The following is a 23,077-nucleotide window of genomic DNA, read 5'->3' as shown; positions in this document are numbered from 1 at the left end:
GCCACTTAAGTCCTAATGCTTTTTCAGTTGTTTTTATAAGCAGACAGCTTTGCTTGAAACTTAAAAATTAGGATTGCTTCATTCAAAAATTCTTTGCCTCTGCGTACTGAAAACCATCACCTTCCAACATTCAGTATTTTAAGAAGCACTCTGAAAACCATTGTTTAAAATAACTTGAAGTCTGATTGCCTCTCATGCTGCCATTGGTTTGTTTTTTAACAACTTTGTGCAAAGTACAGTTGATGACAGTTAGTGTAATTAATAGTGGTTTTGATGGTTCTTATTCATAGTGCCAAAACTATCCTTGGCACTAACTCAGAAGACATTAAGACAAGACCCCTAACCCAAAGATGTGGGGTGGAAGGTAAAAAGAAGTAATGAAAAGTAATTTTTGATTGATGAAATTAAATATTTGACTTGCTAGTTCTGTGATTTTTGTGTATATTTTGTGTATCATTTTAATAAATTGAAATGTTATAGAGGTGTTTTGCCTAGGATTTATAGGCCTGTTTCTTACATTGCAAAAGAAATGAATGAGTGTTGTTTTTGTTTTTTTAAATGAAAATCTTCTGCGACAAACTAGGAGCTTCCTCCATTTTTTTGTTGGGCCACCGCCATTTTCAATTGACAGCACCGCCCTTCGGCCTCGCATCGGCACCGAGATTGTTCATGAAGTGTATAGCGCCAGTGGCTGCCTACCTAAGGCACAAAGGAGTGCAGATTTACCAATACCTCAATGACTGGTTAATAAAAGGTCGATCCTGGGATCAGGTACGGTGTCATCTTAACCTGGTTTGCTCCACCTGTCATGACCTGGGGTTCTTGATAAACAAAACAAAGTCAACCTTAGCTCCGACGCAGCACATAGAGTTCATTGCAGGTGTCATCGACTCTACCCAGGCTCGGGCTTTTCTCCCCAGGGCCCGGTTCCAGGCCATGGCGGACCTGATCTCAGGTATAAAAGTTCATCCTCTCACCATCACTCACACATGCCTGTTGGGTCACAGGGCAACCTGTACTCACATGTTTTGGCATGTGCAACTCCACCTCAGGCCTCTGCAGGCATGGTTGGCATCGGTCTACATCCCCAACAGACACAGCATGGACTATGTAGTCAATGTCCCAAACCACATTCGGTTATCAATAGCATGGTGGCAAAACCCTGCATTGGGCTGGAGGGAGTCCTGTTTTACCCCCTGCCAACAGTGACCCTTGTCTCTGATGCTTCAGACCTGGAGCGAAGAGCCCACCTAAGCAATCTCAGCACTTAAGGGTGATTGTTCACTGCACATCAATGTCAGGGAGCTCAGAGTGGTCTGCTTGGCCTGCCACACCTTCCTATCTCACCTGGAGAACAAGGTGGTCCAGGTCCTGATGGACAATACAATGGCTATGTTCTATATCAACAGGCAAGGGGGAGCCAGGTCATCTGCTCTTTGCCAGGAAGCCCTCAGGCTATGGGACTTCTGTGTGCAACATAACATCCATCTTGTAGCCGCACACCTCCCCGAGGCCAGGAATGTTTTGGCGGATCACTTCAGTGGAACATTTTCATCTCGTCCGGAGGTGGTCAGTGTGACGGGTTCAGTCACAGAGACCCCCTTGGGACTGTCACCTGATGTACTGGAATTACCTCTGAGCCCGTTTTCCACTGCTAGCTTGGGAATTTCAGAACCCTGCCTTGTTGAGCCAGACATGCTAACCTGCTGCAACACAGACCCAGGTCTGGTCCACGCCCCCAAATCTGCAGACTATAACCAAAAACTGCTCAGCAAGTCACCTGTCTCCAGCACCCAGACACCCAGCTCCCAATGGGATCCAAACCCCAAATAAATCCATTTTACTCTGTATAATGCTTATACAGGGTAAACTCATAAATTGTCTGCCCTCTGTAACACTGATAAAGAGAAATGCACAGCTGTTTGCTCCCCCAGGTATTAATCACTTACTCTGGGTTAATAAGTAAACAAAAGTGATTTTCTTGAGTATAAAAAGTAGGATTTAAGTGGTTTCAAGTAATAACAGACAGAACAAAGTAAGTTACCAAGCAAAATAAAATAAAGCACGCAAATCTAAGCCTAATACATTTAAGAAACTGAAAACAGGTAAATGTCACCCTCAGAGATGTTCCAATAAGCTTCTTTCACAGACTAGACTCCTTTCTAGTCTGGGCCCAATCCTTTTCCCTGGTACAGTTCTTGTTAGTTCCAGTTCAGGTGGTAACTAGGGGATTTCTCATGACTGGTAACCCCCTTTGTTCTGTTCCACCCCTTTTTATAGCTTTGGAACAAGGTGGGAATCCTTTGTTTCTCTCTGGGTTTCCACCTGTCCTTCTAAATGGAAAAGCCCCAGGTTTATGAGGGATTCCAGTATCATATGACCTGGTCACATGTCCTGTAAGACCTCATTCTTCATTACCCACTCAGGTACACAGGAATGCTTGCAGGTAAACAGAGCCATTTACAGCCAATTGTCCTAGTCAATGGGTGCCATCAAGATTCTAAACTACCATTAATGGCCCACACTTTGCATAATAACAATAGGACCTCAGAGTTAACTTAATATTTCCAGTTTTAGATACAAGAATGATACATACATATAAATAGGATGAACACACTCAGTAGATTATAAGCTTTGTAATGATACCTTACAAGAGACCTTTTGCATGTAGCACATTCCAGTTACATTATATTCATATTCCAAACATGTTTTCATAAAGCATATAGAGTGTAATGTCACAGTCAGCATCATCTTCCAGAGGTGGGATACTCTTTGGGTGGATCTGTTTGCATCCAGACACAACAGGGAATGCCACGTTGTCGTCTCCTCCTCTTGGGGGGTCAACAGAGGTTTTCTATTGGACGCTTTCCTGCTCCTTGGTCAGGGGCTCTAATGTACGCCTTTCCCCCCAGTCCCATTGATCTATAGAGTCCTCATGAACATCAAGCAGGACAGGGCAAAGATGATCCTCATAGTGCTAGCTTGGCCATACCAACACAGACTCAGTACACTGCTAGACCTCTCAGTGGATGGTACGCTACAGGTCCAGCTGGATTTGCTGTTACAAAATCACAGCATCCTCCTGTACTCGAACCTGACAGTATTGCACCTGATGGCTTGGTTGCTGCATGGATAAATGTGAAGGAGCAGGAGTGCTTGGCTGGAGTCCAGCAAATCTTGTGACCTACATGGCCAAGTGGAGGCGGTTTATGTGTTGGGCCTCAAATAAAGGCATTCGGCCTGAGTGGGCTTCACTGCAGTTAATCTTGGACTACCTTTTGCACCTCAAGTTCCAAGGCCTGTCCCTGTCATCCATCAAGGTCCATCTGGCTGCTGTTTCAACTTTCCATCCGTGGGACCTAAGTCTCGTGCTATCCTGGCTCATGGCACCCCCCCTTCGAGCCTCTGGCTTCCTGTTCTTTCCTCCTCCTTTCTTGGAAGGTAGCGTTCTTGGTTGCCATAAATTCAGCCCGCAGGGTCTCTGAGTTTAGGGCACTTACCTCAGAACCGGTCTTTTACAAGGACAAGGCCCAACTGCGTCCACAGCCAACCTTCCTGCCCAAGGTGGTCTCCTAATTTCTTATGGGCCAGGACATTTATCTGCCTGTCTTTTTTCCAAAGCCCCGTAAGTCGGAGGAGGAGCTTCAGCTGCATTCCCTAGACGTTAGAAAGGTGCTAGCCTCGTACATTGAATGGACCAAGCCATTTCACAAATCTACACAGCTGTTCATCGCAGTGGCTGACAAAATGAAAGTTTGTCCGGTGTCTGCTCAGAGAATTTTTTCTTGGGTCACCGCCTGCATTCACTACTGCTATGACCAGGCAAAGGTGCCACCTCCAGCAATTGTCACCTCCCATTCAACCAGGGCGCAAACCTCCAGCAGCTTTCCTAGCCCAAGTGCCTGTCCAGGACATCTGTAAGGGGGCCACCTGGTCATCTGTCCACATGTTCACATCCCATTACGCGCTTACCCAGAAGGCCCGGGACAATGCTGGCTTCAGTAGAGTAATGCTGCTAGCCGCTAGACTGTGAACTCCGAGCCTACCTCCGAGAATACAGCTTGGGAGTTATCTAGAATAGAATCAACATGAACAAACACTTGAAGAAGAAAAAACAGTTACCTACCTTTCATAATGGTTTTTCTTTAAGATGTGTTGCTCATGTCCATTCCATTATCCGCCTTTCTGCCCCTCTGGTTGCCTGCAAGAAGGAACCAAGAGGGTGTCGGGTCAGAGGCGCATGAGCGCAGCGACTCAAGGGGGCACCACAGCCGACCCTTCAGATACCGCTAAGACAGAAGTCTCCAATGACTGTGCACATGGGCATGCACACACCTAGAATGGAATGGACATGAGCAACACATCCTGAAGAACAACATTTACGAAAGGTAGGTTACTGTTTTTTACAGCTGGTTACTCTCACTTTCCCCCTTTACCCTTACTTATTAAAAAAGTAAGGTTCATGTTTAATTACAAAAAAGGGGGACTTGAATTAAAAAATAAAAACTTTGGGGGGAATTCAGGAGCCTTTAGGAACTTCTTTCTCCTAACAGTAATAAGTCATATTTCTTTCTATCCCTAAGGCACCCTTGTGTGGAGCAGGCAACTGAAGAGTTAAGTACTTATAGCCAGGAGAAGGAAGGAAATAAAGTACCACATCCTCAAAGTCCTGCCATTAACTGGGGATTCAGGACAGGCACCAGCAAACCCTTCCTGAGGTGCTCGGCTGTGGAAAGAGACACCTATAGCTCCTTCAGAGAGAGGCAGAGCAGAAGTGTCTGAAGTATAGGTAAAACACCTCAGTTGTCAGGGGGATGAAAATGGTGGAAGAGGTTGGGACAGCTGCAGCAAGTGTCACTAGCTGTGGACCAGGTGCCTGGATTTTGATGTCCCTTACTCACTTCCATTGAGACAGGGTCTTCTTTCTGTCTCTCTTTTGCTGAGGAAGCCTTGGGAAGGCTTTGGGGGACTGCAGGGCAAGGAGAAAAAATGGGGCATAACTAGTCAGCTTCTTCCTTCCTGCCTTCCATAACTGAAGATATGGTTCTCTTCCCCTAAACCTCTACAGGATGGGTAGCATCCATCCTACTGAGCATCTGTAACATCCCTGCCTGTCTGTCTCTAGAGGATATGCATGGCTGTCTTCATGTGTCTAAAAATGAGAGAATGCTTGAGACACCATTAAGGAATCTCTTGCCATTGTTGTCATGTGACAATGATAATCTCATAGTCACTTTCATCTAACATTGAACAACGAACATCTCTAGAATAAGAAAAAATGTGATGTCTAAAACTGTCTGTCTCTGCCTTTCTGTAACATTTCTGCCTGAAACCTTTTCCAATCTCCTTCTGTTTGGCTTCTGGCTACAGCCTCAAAGACATAGCAGATATTTCACTATTGTCACCTTTGATCAAAGGAGATTTGAGTTATAACTGAGAGAATCCCTCTGCAAGCAGACACTTTCTCCCAGGCAGATGTCACATGCTATGATGGGGTTAAAGGATAGGGACAGTTCTGGGAGCAAAGATTAAATTTTGGAAAACTAATTAACTTTGGATCTTGGTTTCTATCTGTAAATTTATAGACTAGCTCAGAGGTGGGAGAACTACGGCCCATGGGCCACATCCGGCCCATGGGATCCTCCTGCCCGGCCCCTGAGCTCCTGGCTCAAAGCTAGCCCCTGGCCCCTCCATCATTGTTCCTCCTCTCCTGCAATCTCAGTGCACCACACCGCTGGCACAATGCTCTCGGCAGCTGGGCAGCACAGCCGCAGAGCCCAGCCTGATCTGTGCTGCACTGTGGTGTGGATGGCTCCAGCCGGGCAGTGCGGCTTTAGCACCACCAGCCACCGGTGCTCCAGACAGCATGGTAAGGGAGCAGTGGGGGTTGGATAGAGGGCAGAGAAGTTTGGGGTGTGGATAGGGGGTTGGGGGGTGGATAGGTGGTCAGGGTAGTCAGAGGGCAGGGAACGAGTGGATTGAATGGGGGCAGTCAGGAAGGAGGGGGGTTGGATGGGGCGGCAGGGGGCAGTCAGGGGACAGGGAGAAGGGGGGGTTGGATAGAGGGCAAGGGTGGTTGGGATGGGGGCGGGGGCAGTGGTTGGGATGGGGGGCGGGGTGGTCAGAGGACAGGGAGCAGAGGAGATGGATGGGGCAGGATTCCAGGGGGCCATCAGGGAACAGAGTAGGGCGGGTTGGATGGGGCAGGAGTCCCAGGGGGGCTGTCAGGGGGTGAGAATCAGGAGCAGGGGGATGGGGATAGGGGTCAGGCCATGCCTTGCTGTTTGGGGAGGCAGAGCCCCCCCTAACCGGCCCTCCATAGAATTTCTGAAACCCGATGCTGCCCTCAGGCCAAAAAGTTTGCCCGCTCCTGGACTAGCTTGAAATATACTTTCATAGATCTGTCAGACCATTAATGATTAACACTTTATTTTCAGTTTCCCTTACCGTGTGTGTTGTGTGTGCACGAGGGTGACCAGATGTCCCGATTTTATAGGGACAGTCCTGATTTTTGGGTCTTTTTCTTATATAGGTTCCTATTACCCTCCACCCCATCCCAATTTTTCACACTTGCTGTCTGGTCACCCTAGTGTGCCCAACACATTTATTTAATCTGAATTGGATTTGCCACATCTGAGGAGACTACTGCCAGATGGTTTGGAAGGGGAGCTACATTTTGTCTTCTGGAAGGCAGTGTATGTGTTGCTCATGGGAATGGAGAGAGCTGGAGAATGGAGAAATACAAGTACCATGTGGGCAAAACTATCTGAAGGAAACATGCACTTAACAATCTGAATGTTTTAGGAGGCTTCTAATAGGTGCTGGAATCTCCTGAAATGAAATTTTATTGGCAAAGGTTCATCAGGGTAGTTCTAATTTACTTTAAATTGTCTTTGAATGATTATCCACATTATAAAACCACCACTCAACTTGTAAGGATTGACCAAGTAGCTGTGCAAGAATAGTTGGAGTTTTGATGTCCATTAGAGGTGCATTGGCAAAGTTAGTGATGACCCTAGTCGTTAATTTTACTAATATGTAACCTTTAGTAGCATGGTGTTTATATGATAACTTGAGAAAGTATGGTAATTAGAGGGTAGATTAAGCTACTTTCATGGCTGTACCATGAAAACCATATACCATGTAACATATATAGTATGTGAAGAAACCTGCTTCCCTCCTAAGTAGTTCTATACATTTCTCACGTTCAGAGATACTAGAACACCCTAAGAAAAATCCATACTATATTGTAGAATATAGGGCACCTTGGAAATACCACAAATGTCTTGATGAAGTGTCATGACTCATGAAACAGACTTTGAGGAAAAATGCAATTTTGTATCATGCCTTATTTTCTATATCTCCAGGGCTTATTTGATATACATGGTACATTGAACATGTCAAACAGTTAATGCACAATAAAGTAGCAGCTTATTTTACATAACAGTAAAATCTCACCAGAGTGTTGTATCAGTTAATGCTGTTAGGCATCCATCTCATTATATTGTATCAGTACTGCCACACAGACACTAATATATAAGCAAGGGTTTCTTGTTACTTTGCATGCTACTTTACCTGCTAGCCAATCACAGTAGTAGCACTTAAAAATCAGTGGTCAATAAGAGAATGGAATTATTTGGGTTCAGTGTCTTCCTCCTCCTAATACAGATTCTTCAAACAGAAAAAGTGTCTGAGTTTAAACTAGATGAGTTTGAGGGATGTGCTGATCATCTGGTGTTGTGGGATAATAATTGTGTCCTTGTATTGCCTGAGTTATATGAAGAATACTTCAAAAACTTCTCTAAGCAATTATTGCACACTTCATAATTTTTGCTCTTTTAAGAAGTATATATTACTTAATTTCCGCATATTCTGCCCTTGAAGAAATATATTGTATAATCAGTCTAGTGGCATTTATGCGGTACAATTCTAAATTAGAAATATTGTAGGGGCTTGATTATGATCTCTCATACAATGGTTTTAACAACAGTGACTTATTGTGGAAAATTGTGGAAAAACTGGAGATAGTCCAGCAGAGGACAACAAAAATGATTAGGGGGCTGGAGCACATGACTTATGAGGAGAGGCTGAGGGAACTGGGATTGTTTAGTCTGCAGAAGAGAAGAATGAGGAGGGATTTGATAGCTGCTTTCAACTACCTGAAAGAGGTTCCAAAGAGGATGGATCTAGATTGTTCTCAGTGGTACCTGATGACAGAACGAGTAATGGTCTCAAGTTGCAGTGGAGGAGGTTTAGGTTGGATATTAGGAAAATCTTTTTCACTCAGAGAGTGGTGAAGCACTGGAATGGGTTACCTAGGGAGGTGTTGAAATCTCCTTCCTTAGAGGTTTTTAAGATCAGGCTTGACAAAGCCCTGACTGGGATGATTTAGTTGGGAATTGGTCCTGCTTTGAGCAGGAGGTTGGACTAGATGATCTTCTGAGGTCCCTTCCAACCCTGATATTCTATGACTTAAGTAGAATTACTCTTGATTCCAGGAGTCGAAAACTGAGACCATAGGTTCACAACTGGATCTGGACTTGGTTGTTGCTCTGCAAGAGGGAGATAATGAATAGGTGAACTGCAGATGTTATGCTCTTTGCCTAGAATGCTAACACAAGACCCTTGATTGCACTCTCCTAGGACCAGATCCACAAAGATACTTAGGTGTCACTATGTCTAACCCCTAGGTGCCCTGCTACCTAGTGGAATCCTCAGATTGAGTTAGGTGCCCAGGCTGTCCATGCAATGAATGGGGGGTGCTAGGCACATAAAGTAAGGATCTTGAAAAACCAGCAAGATGAGCAGGGACCTGGGTAAGTTAACCAGAAGTGAGATGCAGAAGAAAGTGGTGAGCTTAGGGCTAGATCTTCAAAGATATTTATGCACATAATTCCCATTGATCTGGGCCTTAGGAGCATGATTCACAGGCCAGAGATAGGTGTCTCCCTCCACTCAGGATTGATGGTTAGGGTACTCACCTGGAATGTTGTTTCATGTCCCTACTCCAAATTGGGCAGAACAGAGATTTGACTCTGCATCCTGGGACTCTGCATCCTGGGGGCAAGGGCAAAGGTGGGAAGATGTCCTGTCTAGCAAGACAGACAGACACACACCCTTCATTGAAAATTCCTGACCTGCATGCCTCAGCTGTATTTTGTATATACCTTGCTGTACTGGCAAGATATGTGTTCTCCAGTCTCATATGAGATCCTGCTTCAGGGCCTCTGGAGCTTTGGTGTGAGCTAGTATTCCGGGCAGCTCATTAGTTGTGGGGCAGTGTCAGGGCTTAGATGACTTAATGAATGCTGACCAGCAGAAACTTACATGCCTATGGGGATAGGCTGCAGCTGAATAGCAATTCTGAGAATGTCAGCAATGCCTAAATGGTGGACTTAAATGCCTAAAGACCTTCTGAGGATCTGGATCCAAGTTCTGTATCAGCCTTTTAGTTTGACAATCTTTCTTTCCATGGAAAAATGAGATATTGCAATGGTAAATATGGGGAGATACTAAAAATGTGGGTATGTGTAGAAATGAATGAGTTTTCTGAAGCACTATACAGACCTTTACTGGAGACAGCTGATGCCTCGCCCATAAAGAATTGAATGAGCCAGAAATGAAATGCCTTAGGAAATAATTTAGGGCCTACATAGGGCTGAACTGGCAAAGGTGCTCTATCTGTTGCAGGCCTGGGACTCAGTGGGAGACAACATGCTGTTCTACTTTTCAGGAGCAGGAATTTGTTTAAATCACAGAGTGAGCAAATTACAAAATAGACCCTAAGATTAGTTTGGATGTGTGTGTGTTTCTTATTTAAATAAATGGTAGATGAGTAGTGAATGATGACCATGCTGTTTTGGCTGTTTCTGAAGCTCTTTAATGGTTTTACAGCTCTTATTTGTTTAATAACCAAGCTTTTTTAATAGACAAAACACAAGACAATGAAATGATGTTTTGAAAGCTCCAGTCATAAACATTTACAGCTGATCCTATAGTATGATTTTTCAAGCACCCTAACTACTTCTAATTTTTTACATCAGTTTCAAATTCTAGAACACTTAAACCTTCTTGCATTAATAAGCCATATTAACTAGAGAACATAATTAAATTTTTTCACTCTGTAGACATAGTAGTTAAAAATCACCTTTTGTATAGCTGAATTTGTTTGTGTTCCCCCATACTGTCTTAATTTAATGATTTCTACTTTCATTCAGCATATATATTGTTACTGAAGTTATTTTTCCAAGTTCTGCCTTGAGCAGTGTTTATTAATAAACATTTAAAAATGATGGAAAACTATCACCCGATATTGGAGGACTGAGTGTTAGGATTTTTGTTTTTTTCAGGTGTTTTTGTTTTTGCTGCTGTTAGCCTGTCTCTACACTATACCATCTATGCTGGAGGGCATGTTAATACCATAGTGCAGTTAATCACAATTAAAATGGATTTGTTCTGATTTCCAGTGCAGGTCTTGACTTAAAAAACAAACAAGACTATAGCCCTTTAAACCTCCTGCAACATACTGGCATTTCCATTGCAAGTGAAACACATCTAATATAGAGATGCACTAGCCGTTCTATAGTTAACGTTGCATTCAGATTTGCACTTAAAGTATAAATTCCCTATATTTCACACTTCAATGATTGAATGTGGTCTCCAAATTTAAAACAGTAACTGATTTTTCCATAATACTTTTTGGTCAAATTTAGAAACCTTCTCAGAGATGATGTTACCTTTCTGATGTTTCCACTGAGTATCACTTTTTTTTTCTTTAAAGGACTCAACTATAAAATCGCAGTCATGCCAAACCACACACACATATCTCAGAAATAGGTAATTGTTCACATTTTACACAAAAAGTTATTCTCTTTATTAATCATAATATAATTTAGATCCACACAGAGAAGACAACAGACCAGCACAGATCTAACATCTATTGCTGGTCTCCACTGCTGCCCAGCCAAGTTCACAGTCCTCAGCTCCATTCCTCATATAGTGCCTGCTCATGCTCCCATTGAAGCCACTGTCTGTACAGGGAGCAGGATCAAGCCCACAGACTCCAAGTCAGCAAGGTATTTTACACCTAACTTTAATCACACAAGTAAACTCATTGAAGTTAGTGGGACTAGTCCCGTGCTCAATTACACCACTGGTAACTTTGCTGAATCAGCGCTCTATCCCCATGGATTTTTGGGATGGGAAGCGGGGCTATGTAATGTGGGGAGTGGGCTCAAAAGTGGGTTCTGGCAAGGGCTGCATGATGAGCAAAGAAATTTGTAGAGGACAGCTATGGTTGTCCAAATGTAGCTTCACTCTGATGACCCATAAAAGATTCTCTTGGCCCTGCTCCAAGTCAGGGGAGGCTGAGGCATAAGACAGTATGGGAAAAATCATGTGAAGAGCTGGGTTGTAGTAAGGTGAAGTGGTGTCAAAATATATAGATGGTTTGTAAGAGTGCAGCAGGGCCACCCAGAGGGGAGGGCAAGTGGGGCAATTTGTCCCGGACCCCACAGGGGCCCCCAAGAGAATATAGTATTCTAAGGTATTGCAACTTTTTTTTATGCTAGGGGCCCCCGAAATTGCTTTGCCCCAGGCCCCCTGAATCCTCTGGGTGGCCTTGGAGTGAAGCCCCCTTACAGTCTGCTTATTTCTTCTACAATTCCTATCCCTTGGCACAAACCTATTCACCATCACTCTTCCAGATCTAGTCCTAGGACATCCCCCCCCCCAAGATATCCTCTTCCACATAATCCATTTTCCCACCTGGCTGCCCAGAATCCCAATGACTTGAGAAGTGAACTGAAGAGAAGTTTCATTCCAATGAAGATCCTATGGTTTGACAGATGGCTACTACGTCTGACTAACCTCTGGTTTAGGTGGTTTGTCAGAATGAAGCTCTGCTAGAATTTGACTTCCCCCGCCCACGGCCCCCCAGGTAGAAACCTGGCTCTTTCCTACCCTATTCCCCCTAGAAATGCTCTGCTTCTCCACAACTCCCCCACCCACTGCACAGCTTCATTTCTTTCCTACCACCTCAAACAGACAGGTTCTCCATCAGTCCCTCCCAGTCCACACTGTTTATGGCCTTGTTCCCTGTGTTTCCTGTGCAAATGATGGTCCCCCCCACAAACTGTGCTGCTCCTGCTGTGCTGCCCACCCCTGTCTTCCCCCATCTACAATTTCAGTTACCACACATCTCCCTTATTCTCACCCTTCACCTACCATGTTAAATCAGCAATACATGAAAGGGAGCAGTGAATGCCATTGCTGCTTTTTTTGGCCATTGAATGTTATCATTATCCATTAATACAAAAAATACACACACACAAAAAATCACTTTTCCTTCTCCTCACCCCCTGCCTTGCTTAGCATCTTCAGGTGTCAGTTTGCTACAGTACTTGGTTTGTTAGTACACAGAGGTGCTGCTAGAGCTGCCAATATGATGATTTGAAAAACAATTAAACCAGGCCCATCTGTGATGTTCCAGAGGCACTCACCTGCTGCTAATAAGCTCCTCTCTTGTCCCAGGATCTATCCAGATAGATCTCAAAGGGATTTTTCTTACATTCTGTTTTACTTTCTCTTGTAAATCCCCCTCTCTCCTCCCATCTTTAAATAAAGGTGCCACTTACCCCTTTCTCTTGGGAACTTCCTTTTCACTCCAGGGAGTGTCTGACACACTTTATGGTTTGAGAGGCTTTTGAGATACACAGTCCTGAAAATATATTGTTTTCACTTTCCAGACTCTTCTGCAACTAGGAAACTGGGTCTTAGCAGTTTCCAAATAAAGTGCCCTTGTAATTCCTGTTAGGTTTTGGAATTTTAAATATGTTCTCACATAAATAAAATGACACAGCATCTGCAAGCGAGCAAAACTTCTGAAGTCTTTTTTTTTTCTTACAGAGCACACAGCATTAAGATAGCTGCCTCCAACAACAACAACCTTTGTCAGGATTTATATTGTAAAATCTTAACTTTTACTAAAAAGTCATGGTTTTTATTTTTCTAATTACCATTGTAATCAGGGTAGATTGATTTAAATCAAAGCGATTTTAAATTGCTGATTTCAATCATGATTGAAATTGGAGAGTAGGAAACCTTGATTTCAATCTTCAATTTTATTTTCATGTTGCATTTGTACTTTATTTTCTTAAAAGTTATTTCTCATTCATTTTTAACTGCTATAACATGTTGATTTGCAGCTAAATATAGCCTTTGCACGAAATTTGGTACATTTAGCGAAGCAGGATGATGCACTATATATCTATATATTTACTTAAACTACATAATTGCTTAACATACATTTATTCAGATACTTTATTTTACATTTTTTATGCTGAAAAATAGTTACTGATGAGCTTATTTACTGGATTGTTTTACTTGTGATTTGTGTCATGGTCTGTTTTGATGGAAATTGGAATTCAGTTAAAATGTACAAAAACAGCATTTCAAAAAGTTTAACTAATGAAATTATCTGAAATGTGTTGGATGCATAAGAAATTTTTTTAACCAAAATATATTTAGCATTTAAAACTGATTAAACAAAGGCAGTATCTGCAGTTAGTGAACTGAATTGATTGTGTCTGGTCACCATGTCCTTCAAGATTTCTAGAACTAATAGCTTTCATCCTCTCACACCTAATTTTTATTCTTCAGCTATGTCTACACCACACTTTTATCGGTAAAACTTTTGTCAGTCAGAGGTGTGAAAAAAACACTCCCCTAACTGACAAAAGTTTTACTGATGAAAAGCACTGGTGTGGACAGTGCTTTGTTGGTAGGAGATGCTCCTCTGCCAACAAAGAGAAGCTATGCTGCGTGCCTTATAATGGCATGACTATAGCGGCATAGTTGTGCCACTCTTAAGGTGCACAGTGTAGGCATAGTCTGAGACTGGTAGAGGAAGACAAACTTTCCTGCTTTTTCAACTCCAGATTGGTTTCTTAACTTTGGCACCAGACATGTATTGCTTAATATTTTGTAGTTACTTTCAAACTTTTGGTGAAAATCAAACCACTGGACTAGTTGAATGAACTGAAAGGAAGAAAACATTCTGTGCTTGCAGAAGCTACTGCTGTCAAAAGCTTGTTTAGCTCTTCTACAAATGGTGGTTCCAAGTGCTTAGCCAGTGACTTCCACCAGTTCAGTGGTTTGACTTTCTCCAAAACTTTGGGCGCAGACATGTACTGCTTAATATTTTTATTTACTTGCAATGATTAATATAAGTTTTGACCTGAACATAGGTTGTCATACTTTAATTTTAAATAAGTAAAGAAAATGTATTTAATTGTATTTAAATAAAAAAAATGATTTTTTAAAAAAATCATTGGCTTCCCCCCCCCCCTGGGTTGTAATTATATATTTTTAAAAACTCACTAGAACGCAACACACAACTGCCATTTTACAAGTCAGAGGGCAAGGGGGACTGGCCTAAATCCACAAGTGTATTTACATTCCTCACTTACATTGAAATTGATGGAAATTAGGAGCTTAAATATCTTTGTGGCTCTGGGCCCCTATAATATTTTTCTGTTTCTTGCCCCCTCCCCTGCACTGTCCTGTCCACATAACTAGCTTCAGAGCAGATGATGCTCCTGTACATTTCCCAGAAGCTGCCCCATCCCTGTCATCCCTTATATTCATAAACTAAAATAATCCTTCCTGCCACGCTTGAATTCCAACTGACTTCACATTTGGATTCTTATAAGTCTTTCTATAGGTAAACAAGGCAGAAATGTGGTAGTGCAATTAACAGCCAGGTTTGTAACATACTTCATGTTCACACACAAGTGGTTATCATGGCACATATGTATCATCAGCACTGTTGGTTTGCACTTGCTTTGAGAATGTGCACTTTTACTGCATCATGCATTGGGTGGCATTGCACCACTACAGGGCTAGTATAACACAAAATCACTGGTGTTGCAGCTGCACCTTTCCCATTAATCCTCTCAGCACGGTCCTACAATGCTTCTGCCACCTTTAAGGACCTTTGTTTAATGTAGAGCATTTTGTCTTATATTTTCTTTCTAATAAGATACAATGTCTGTAAGACTAGGAGTTTTTTAGTTTTAAAATAATATTTTAATGCAATACCAAGGTAACCAAAATAAAGTAGTTGCTACAGTCTCACCTAAAACAAAACAAACTGCATTAAAGCAATGCTAATTGTTTACCTGATGATAAAAATTATTTAACATAACTTTAAAGTTTTCCATTTCCTTTTTAAAGCCTGTGTCAGTAAAAATCAATTTTCTGGAACTAAAAAATTAGTATCTATAAATTAGTACTTTATTTTTATATTCAGTGCTGCAGCATTTTTAAATTTTATCATCCCTGCTTGTTTTGTACTGCAAATATTTGATGGCATAATTGCCTGGAAGAGACCAGCTCAGTTAAAAAAGAATGTTTGCAGAGTTCTTAAATGAGCCCTGTCCCAAGGCACATTATTTCAACAAGATGACATCAGACACAGTGTGTGAAGAAAATGCCAAGATGCTGAAGCATTTCCCACTTTGAACTCTTGCAATATTTCCCTGGCCTTCTGTCATCTTGATATAGACCGAGATCTGATATCTGTCTAAAATAAAGCCTCCAGATGTCGCAGCTTCTGAGTAGGAATGAATACTCTTCCTTCATCTGATAATCTACTTACATCTTTTAGGATGTGACAAAACAATTTCCACTGATTTCCATGTTTCCAAAAGATATAGCTTGAATGAGACAATGATCTAAAATTGAATGAATATGTATGTTTATTTCATTGGGGCTCTTACATTAAGTACTGAAAAATTGGGAACAGCACATAGCCTAAGTAATTCAGAAAACAGGACATGATGGAAATCCAGTCTCTCTAGCACACATCTGAAAAATGATTATTTCAATCAATGTCAAATATTTATATAAGTATTTTTCATAACCACTGAAATCAAAAGTACTTAATCTTTGCTGATACACTTTACATTTGCCTGATCTTGGTGTCACTCTATTCACTTCAATGATTATTGACTTCACTGGAGTTATATCATGAATTAATTTATCCCACCATTTTCCAGTGAGAAAAAGACAACTATTTAGAAATTCCAAATATAAAATTTCACAGTTCTTTCAAACCATGATACTGATTTGTGCCTTATAATCATTTGCACCAATGCAAAGTTGAGATAAAATACTACCATTTTGATTTGGTAGCATTTTACACTCACTTTATACAGATGCAAATAGATACACAATGTGAAAGATACTGGAGAATGGCCATGTGACCTTTTAGGTATGAGAGGAACTGTCTCTATTACAGTCATACAAACTAACTACTGACTAATTTTTCCATATCATCTCTGGCTTTGTGGAAATTGGCACCTTACAGAGAACTTTAAATTTGGTGAAATAAGTTCAAAAACTAATGTTGTTCATCATCTTTAATATTAGAAATATCAGCCTATTCTTGAACAAAAGACAATCGACATTCTGCTAGACTTGTAGACTGATTTCATACTGACTTAATACAGTAAGTCCAATCTAATATCCTTTTCAGGTATTTTCCTGAATGAAAGTGGAAAAAATAGTACAATAATGTTGCATAACAAAATGCTGAAGTTTTAAAATGATAGACTAATTTTCTGAATAATCCCCTCTCCCAAAGTTAGGAGATTGATAGGGATTTAGGGTAAAATCCTGGCCCCACTGAAGTCAGTGGTAAAATGACCATGGACTTCAATAAGGGAGGATTTCACTCTTTGTTTCTCATGCTTAGAAAATGTCTTTCGAAGTTAGGCCCTGATTCTGCAATGAGCTCCACACAGGTAACTTTTTGTGCATACACAGAGCTCAGGAGGAGCGCCAAAGAGGTCCCTCAAGTGCAGTTCATTGCAGGACCAGGGCCTTAAGTAATTTTGGGAGATCATCTTTAGATGTGTTTTTAATACTTAGCTTCTCATCATTTTATCTTCCTCCTGTCAGCCATTAACATAAATGCTATATAATAAAAACATTTCTGATACACACAGGTAATTCTTATTTAAAGAGACACAGTCAACTGAAAAATCCTATGTTGTAAACACATTTCTTTTTTGATGTTACTAATAGCATCTTAGATTAAAAGTGATTTACATTTGATTTTAAAAATATTTGATCATTATTTATACATCTTGTTAAGCTGTTTTTTCTTTCAAGCCTTGAAGTCAATTTCACTTTTGTTTATAGTAAATTGCACTGTCATAGTCTCAATGATGTAGTGTATGAGTTATAGACTACTCAGTGAATGTTTACTAGTTGAAAAATAAAAAAAAATATCCAATGGAAACTATTGAACTTCCACAGAAACCTTTATTTTTGTCTTAAATTTTGTAAAAATAAAATAAAATTATAACGTAAATTCTGACACAGATTTGAATAGGCAATGTCATTTTAACTAGTCATCTTAATGGAGAGAACAAGGATGAAACAAGTAACTAAACTGAACTATTGCTATGTTATTGTCCAGGTCAGGGTTCAGGTACATCGGCAGGGCAGTATGAAGAAGCTTGGAAAATTTCACTTCTACTTCTGTTCTAGAGCACAGGAAGAGTGTGATGGCAGAAGAAGGAGTTCTTTATTTCCTGGCCTATGTTAAATGACATGGGTTAAGACTACAGAAGACTATACCCCTGTCTTATGGAAGGGGTCTGTATGTACTGTGACACCCTGTATCCCATATGACACCCTGTACCCCATGTTCACCACTTTTATATGGTTATAGTTTGTACAAAGTATTCCTTGTGGGGGTAACATTTGAAAACACATAATCTACTGAACATTATTGTTCTATTGAAATATGTGCAGCAACACTGCATGGCGTTATAAGATTCTTATGTTCAATTGTTTCTGAAATATATTGTCGTTCTGGAAAAAACCCACAGACTAGCTCATCAGTGCCCACAAAGGACTGACCATAGATGTTAAAAAGCTATTAGCTACTGAAGCACCATTCACTCTCAGGGGGGACAAAAGATTTGCTTGTCATCCCCAAAAATGTCTCAAACTTCATGTACCCAGAAGACATGAACAAGAAGTTTATAATTCACCTGAAAGATGCTTCAAATGTCACCTACACAGGGGACAGCTTTGTCTGGACCCTGGTGGAGGGAGGGGTCTTGAAAGCGAGGAGGGTATAAAATAAGAGACAGGGACCAACACATTACCTCTCATTCCCCATCTTTACTCATGGCAATAAGATTGTTTGAAAGACAAAGAACCATTATTGAATTGTGGGGAGTGGTCCTAACTGAAACACTTTCCAGTTAGTATGGACTACTGAAAGTTTTGGGTGAGAGAAATCCTTTGCTTTCATATCTTATTTAGCTTGGTAACGTTTAGGAAATAACTTGCATGTTTATCTTTTATAACCAAGTCTGACTTTTATGCCTTTACCACTTATAATCACATAAAATCTAGCATTCTCTATTAATAAACTTGTTTTATTATTTTATATAAACGAGTGTGTTTCGGTTGAAGTGTTTGGGGAATCTCTACTCAGGTTAACAAAGGCTGGTGTGTAAACATTCCTTTTGAGGGAATGATGGACTTTTAATGAACTTACACTGTTCAGGGAGAGAGGTGTCTTGAGCAGTGCAAGACGCACATTCTTGGGATGCAAGGCTGGGGCTGGGAAATTTGTGGGTGTTGCCCTGTTTGTAGTTCATGAGTGGCTGGGTGGGCATTCATGTAACTTTGCTCAGAGTGACTTTGTGTGCTAAGGGCTGTGTATAAACATAGCATAGCAGTGTAAAAGGCACCATGGGCTAGAGAATTAAAGGGACACAGCAGTTCAACAGGCCAGATTGTACCCTGGAAGATGTCATATGTATTGACTCCAGTAAATACTATTACATGAAGAGCTTTAGTTTCAAGTGCTATCAGTGCAAGGCCTTTCACAAATACTAAATTCACGATTTAAAAATTGTAAAACATCCATCACTGCAAATGAGCTGGACATTTTGTTTTTGTTGACCAATCTCCTTGTCACCTAATGGTTGTCTTTTAAAACAAAACTGAAAATCCGAACTACTAGAAAAAACATTATAAAGAAAACAAAAAAGGTAAAATGTAATGCTGCATTAGAAGTGCTTGGGAAACTTGTATTCCACAGTTTCATATTGCATGTTTTATTTCTATTCACAACTTCCACACACATCACACCTGTTCCCTTCCACAGAATAGCATACATGCCTATACCCTTATATCAGTTTCTAACCATACTTTCCCAACCCTAGCCTTCTGGAGGATGTCTTAGGTCTGCTTCCATAGGTTTCAGGACTGTGAATGATGCCATAAGGGTTATACTTCCCAAGGTTTCAAACATTGCAAGGATGAAAGCGACCATGGGCCCTGTCCAAAGAATCTACAGACTGTGCAGTTCTTGATTTGCATAACTCCTTCCACCCCCCCACTCCCACATGCACTGTGGTTGAATGACTCACATGTATAATAGGAGCTTTTCCTCCCCAATCAAATGATTACCTCTAAGAAAAGCATTTAGGTCCCAATTCTACAAAGGCTTATCTTTTCATGTCAATGAGACTACTGACAGTGTGCAAAACTAAGCATGTATGCCTTTGTTGGACTGAGGTCTTACATAGGAGGAGCGAGGCAGTCAACATAAATTCCTATGGCAATCAGATTTCTTCTGCTAATTATCTTGGATATCATAAATCTACTAGTCTTTCAATTGTCCAAGAAGTCTTTCTGGGGAAAAATAGATTGTATGAGACTGGAATTTCTATGGGTGCGGGGGGGTGAGGAGAGAAAGCAATTAAATAAAGTAAGAGAAGACGTGACAGGTATTTCATTATTCATCATAAAAAAGTAAGGAGTGGAAGTCCAATTTTTCCCCTTTGTAGGTCAACTACAAAAATTCTGGGTGCACTGAATCACTGGCTTGACTAAACTAACTATGGCAGCTGTGAGGAACAGAGTGAAGGCAAGCAGGATTTGGCCAAAGATATGTGTTTTACAAAGCTCAACTCATACCCATAACACTATTATTTCTAATAATGTGTAAGCAAGGTCTGAATGAGCTCTCCCCTGATATTTAGTGATGAGCTGTGGGGAGAAGACTTCAGGAAGTTATCTGGTTTGCATAGACACACCCATTCTGCCTTGTTGCACAGAATGAAGGAGCTGCTTTGCCCAAATGATAATTTTTGGCTGGTGTTAAGGTGGCAGGGCACCTTAAATAAAGTGTTATCCTTGTGTGAATCAAGGGGAGAACTGTGCTTGGCATGCCCTGATTATGGGGTTCACCCTCAACTGAACTGTGCTCATTAAACAGTGGGTAGGGATGACAAAGGCTAGTGGAGATAGGTGTCTCTTATAACAGAGACTGGGAATGGCTGGGTCATTACACTAATTGAATCTATTTCCCTATGTTAAGTTCTCCTCACACCTTCTATGGGTCATCTTAATGATCACTTCAAAAGTTTTTTTTCCCCTGCTGACGACAGCTCATCTCAATTGATTAGACTCTTCCTGTTGGTATGCATACTTCCATCTTTTCATGTTCTCTGTATGTATAAATATCTCCTGTCTGTGTGTTCCATTCTGTGCATCTGAAGAAGTGAGCTGTAGTTCACAAAAGCTCATGCTGAAATAGATTTGTTAGTCTCTAAGGTGCCACAAGTACTCGTTCTTTTTGCGGATACAGACTAATATGGCTGCTACTCTGAAATCTTATAGCAGTGGTTCTATCTAAGGGTTATAGATGTTATTTGATTCTCCTTCTCTCTATACTGTGAGAACTAATTAAGCTAAATTGAGAGTCTTTTGTTGTAGATCACTAGAGCTGAAATAACCCAATAATGAGCTGTAATCACGAGACCTGCTATGGGACAGTTGCTGTGGTGAAAGAAACTGCCTAGCTTGCATTAGTGGGGAGGCTTCTCACCTAACACCTGAAATCACTGAGAGCTGTGTTAAGTAGTAGGACCTCAAAATATCTAAGAAGCTGTAGTAGAGAGGGCAGTGGCAGAGTGAATGATGGCAGAGCAGCTGGCAGCAGAATGAGTGACAGCAAAGCTGCTGGTGGAGCAGTCAGGGGAGGAATGAGTGACGTTGGAGCTTCCAGCAGATCGGCAGAATGAAGAGCATGGCAGCAGCAGCTGAAACATTGTTGGATTCCTCCTGCCTCCCTGTCCCTCCCAGGGTGGGAGGTGAACTCATGCAAATGCACCTCTGAACTGTGGGTCATTGCTGACGAAGGACAACAAATGTGAGTGGGGTGCAGTGGAGAGAGAAGGGAGTTGTATGTTAAAGGGACATTTGTTTCTCAAACTTTCACACCATGAGGTGAGAGACTGAGCAAAAGGACATTACCCAACACTTCGGGATGGGTGTTTTGCTCATGGTCATATGTTTTTGAATCATGCTTGTGGTGGTTTTCCCTTAATGCCTTGTTCCCTTCCCCTTTTAAAGAAAGTTTTCTTTTCTATCCACAGATTCAGTGCTTGCGAGAAGGGAAGTATTGCCTCTTAGAGGCACCCAGGGATGGTGTGTAATTTTGGAATTTGAGCTGATTCTGTGTTGTATTGTCAGAAGGAAATCTTAGATACTGAACCTGGCCCTTGTTGCTCCCAATTCTACCTGGCAGAAGGGTTACAAACGAATGCTGATGGGAAGGGTAAAGTGCTAACAACAGACTCTAAAATGTATTCCTTTTATTTTAAATGAAATTTGACATGCCTTTTTCTCACAAAGAAAACCTAATGTTCTTGAAAGCTATTGTGAAGTTATATGCAGTGTAGTCATAGCCGTGCAGTCCCAGGATATTAGAGAGACAAGGTGGGTGAGGTGATATTAATTTCTGTTGGTGGGAGAGAGAAGCTTGTTTCTCTCACCAACAGAAGTTGGTCCAATAAAAGACCCACCTTGTCTCTCCATTATGAAGTAACATATTTTTTTAAAAAGACACATTAAAAGTAAGCAAACTTTTTTTGAATCACCAATCTTCCAAAAATCTTAGATTTACTTTTTCCACCTCTATATGCGGCTAGCTTCCTCAGCAGAGAGTATTCAGTTGCGATTAGCAAAAACATTTTGGGCCAAATCCTTCCAAGGGATCCATATTGTTTCTTTTGAAGAATTGGGCTCTAACTGTTTTGACTGATCTTAGCAAAGTATTGAGCTTTGACGCCACGTTAAACATTATAGTCACTGCAGACAGGAGAAGTTAAGTCATGTTCAGCATCATGCTAGCTAAAATGATTTGTTAAAGTTTGTGTTCCAGCATAACCTAACTTTCTAATGAAGATGAGAGATGCTTGCCATAGGACTCCTGTACTTTGTTAGCAGCTCCCTCTGCAGTTTTTTGTTGGTTCCATAGTAGGCAGACAACTCCTTTTTTTTTTTCTTTTGCTTCTTTGAAATAACACTGGCAGAATAGTATTACAAACACCAAAATCACAGCTGAAAGTGTTTAACCCTTTAGGGTTGGGAAAGACACTTGCAGATCAACTCTCCAGCCAGCATCCGAGTTCAACTTCTCCGACTGAACTGATTTGCATTTTGCAAGCATCATGTGCAATTCCTCTCAGAGAGCGATGGGAGATCATTATTGTTCCAAACAGCACAGAATGAACCTCAGATGGCTCTTGCCTAAACACATGAGGCAGAGTTTTGGTCTTGCCCAGCTGTGTTGGGTGTGGGAGCTTTATGCCACCTTTGCAGCTGCCTGGTGCTGAAATCTCTAGTTCAGCCCTTGGCAGAGCTTAGATTAGCCCTGCTTTCACCCTACATCCCTCTGCCCCGCTTCTTTGCTCACTTCTCCTCTTCCCTAATGTTTCAAGCTGAGCAGCGATGTCCCGCCCCCCCGGGCCTGTGCCCAACGCCGCTCTCCCGGACACGCTCCGCAGCGTCGGGGCTCCGCGTCTCTTAGCAACGCGGAGCGGACGCGGCCCCCGCGGCTGAAGCGCGGCCGGCGGCGCCATGGCCTCCAAGCAAAGCAAGAAGAAGGAGCTGCTCACTCGCAACAACTCCGCGCACCTCAGCGCCCCCGCCAAAGAGTAAGAGACCCGCCGCCGCCACCCACAGGCAGCCCTCCCCC

At 41.7% G+C, this 23,077-nt stretch overlaps 2 protein-coding genes across 4 annotated transcripts in view; one reads left to right on the top strand and one right to left on the bottom strand.

The window, feature by feature from the left end:
• SHPRH (SNF2 histone linker PHD RING helicase) overlaps positions 1-23,077 on the bottom strand; it is a 1,098,091-nt gene that overhangs the window by 604,500 nt on the left and 470,514 nt on the right. The gene's annotated exons all lie outside the window — the stretch shown is intronic.
• The window catches only part of ADGB (androglobin), a 217,489-nt gene continuing 217,357 nt past the window's right edge, over positions 22,946-23,077 (top strand). For all 3 annotated transcript variants that reach the window (XM_050949423.1, XM_050949422.1, XM_050949424.1), the window contains exon 1: positions 22,946-23,036. In XM_050949423.1, the coding sequence (XP_050805380.1) occupies positions 22,960-23,036 (77 nt within the window). In that variant the 5' untranslated portion in view covers positions 22,946-22,959. The remainder of the gene's footprint in view (positions 23,037-23,077) is intronic.

Source organism: Gopherus flavomarginatus, chromosome 4 (genome assembly GCF_025201925.1).
Source record: "Gopherus flavomarginatus isolate rGopFla2 chromosome 4, rGopFla2.mat.asm, whole genome shotgun sequence".
In the NCBI taxonomy this organism is placed as follows: domain Eukaryota; kingdom Metazoa; phylum Chordata; order Testudines; family Testudinidae; genus Gopherus; species Gopherus flavomarginatus.
Note: the sequence above shows the minus strand (reverse complement) of the source record. Positions and strands in the feature narration are given on the sequence as shown.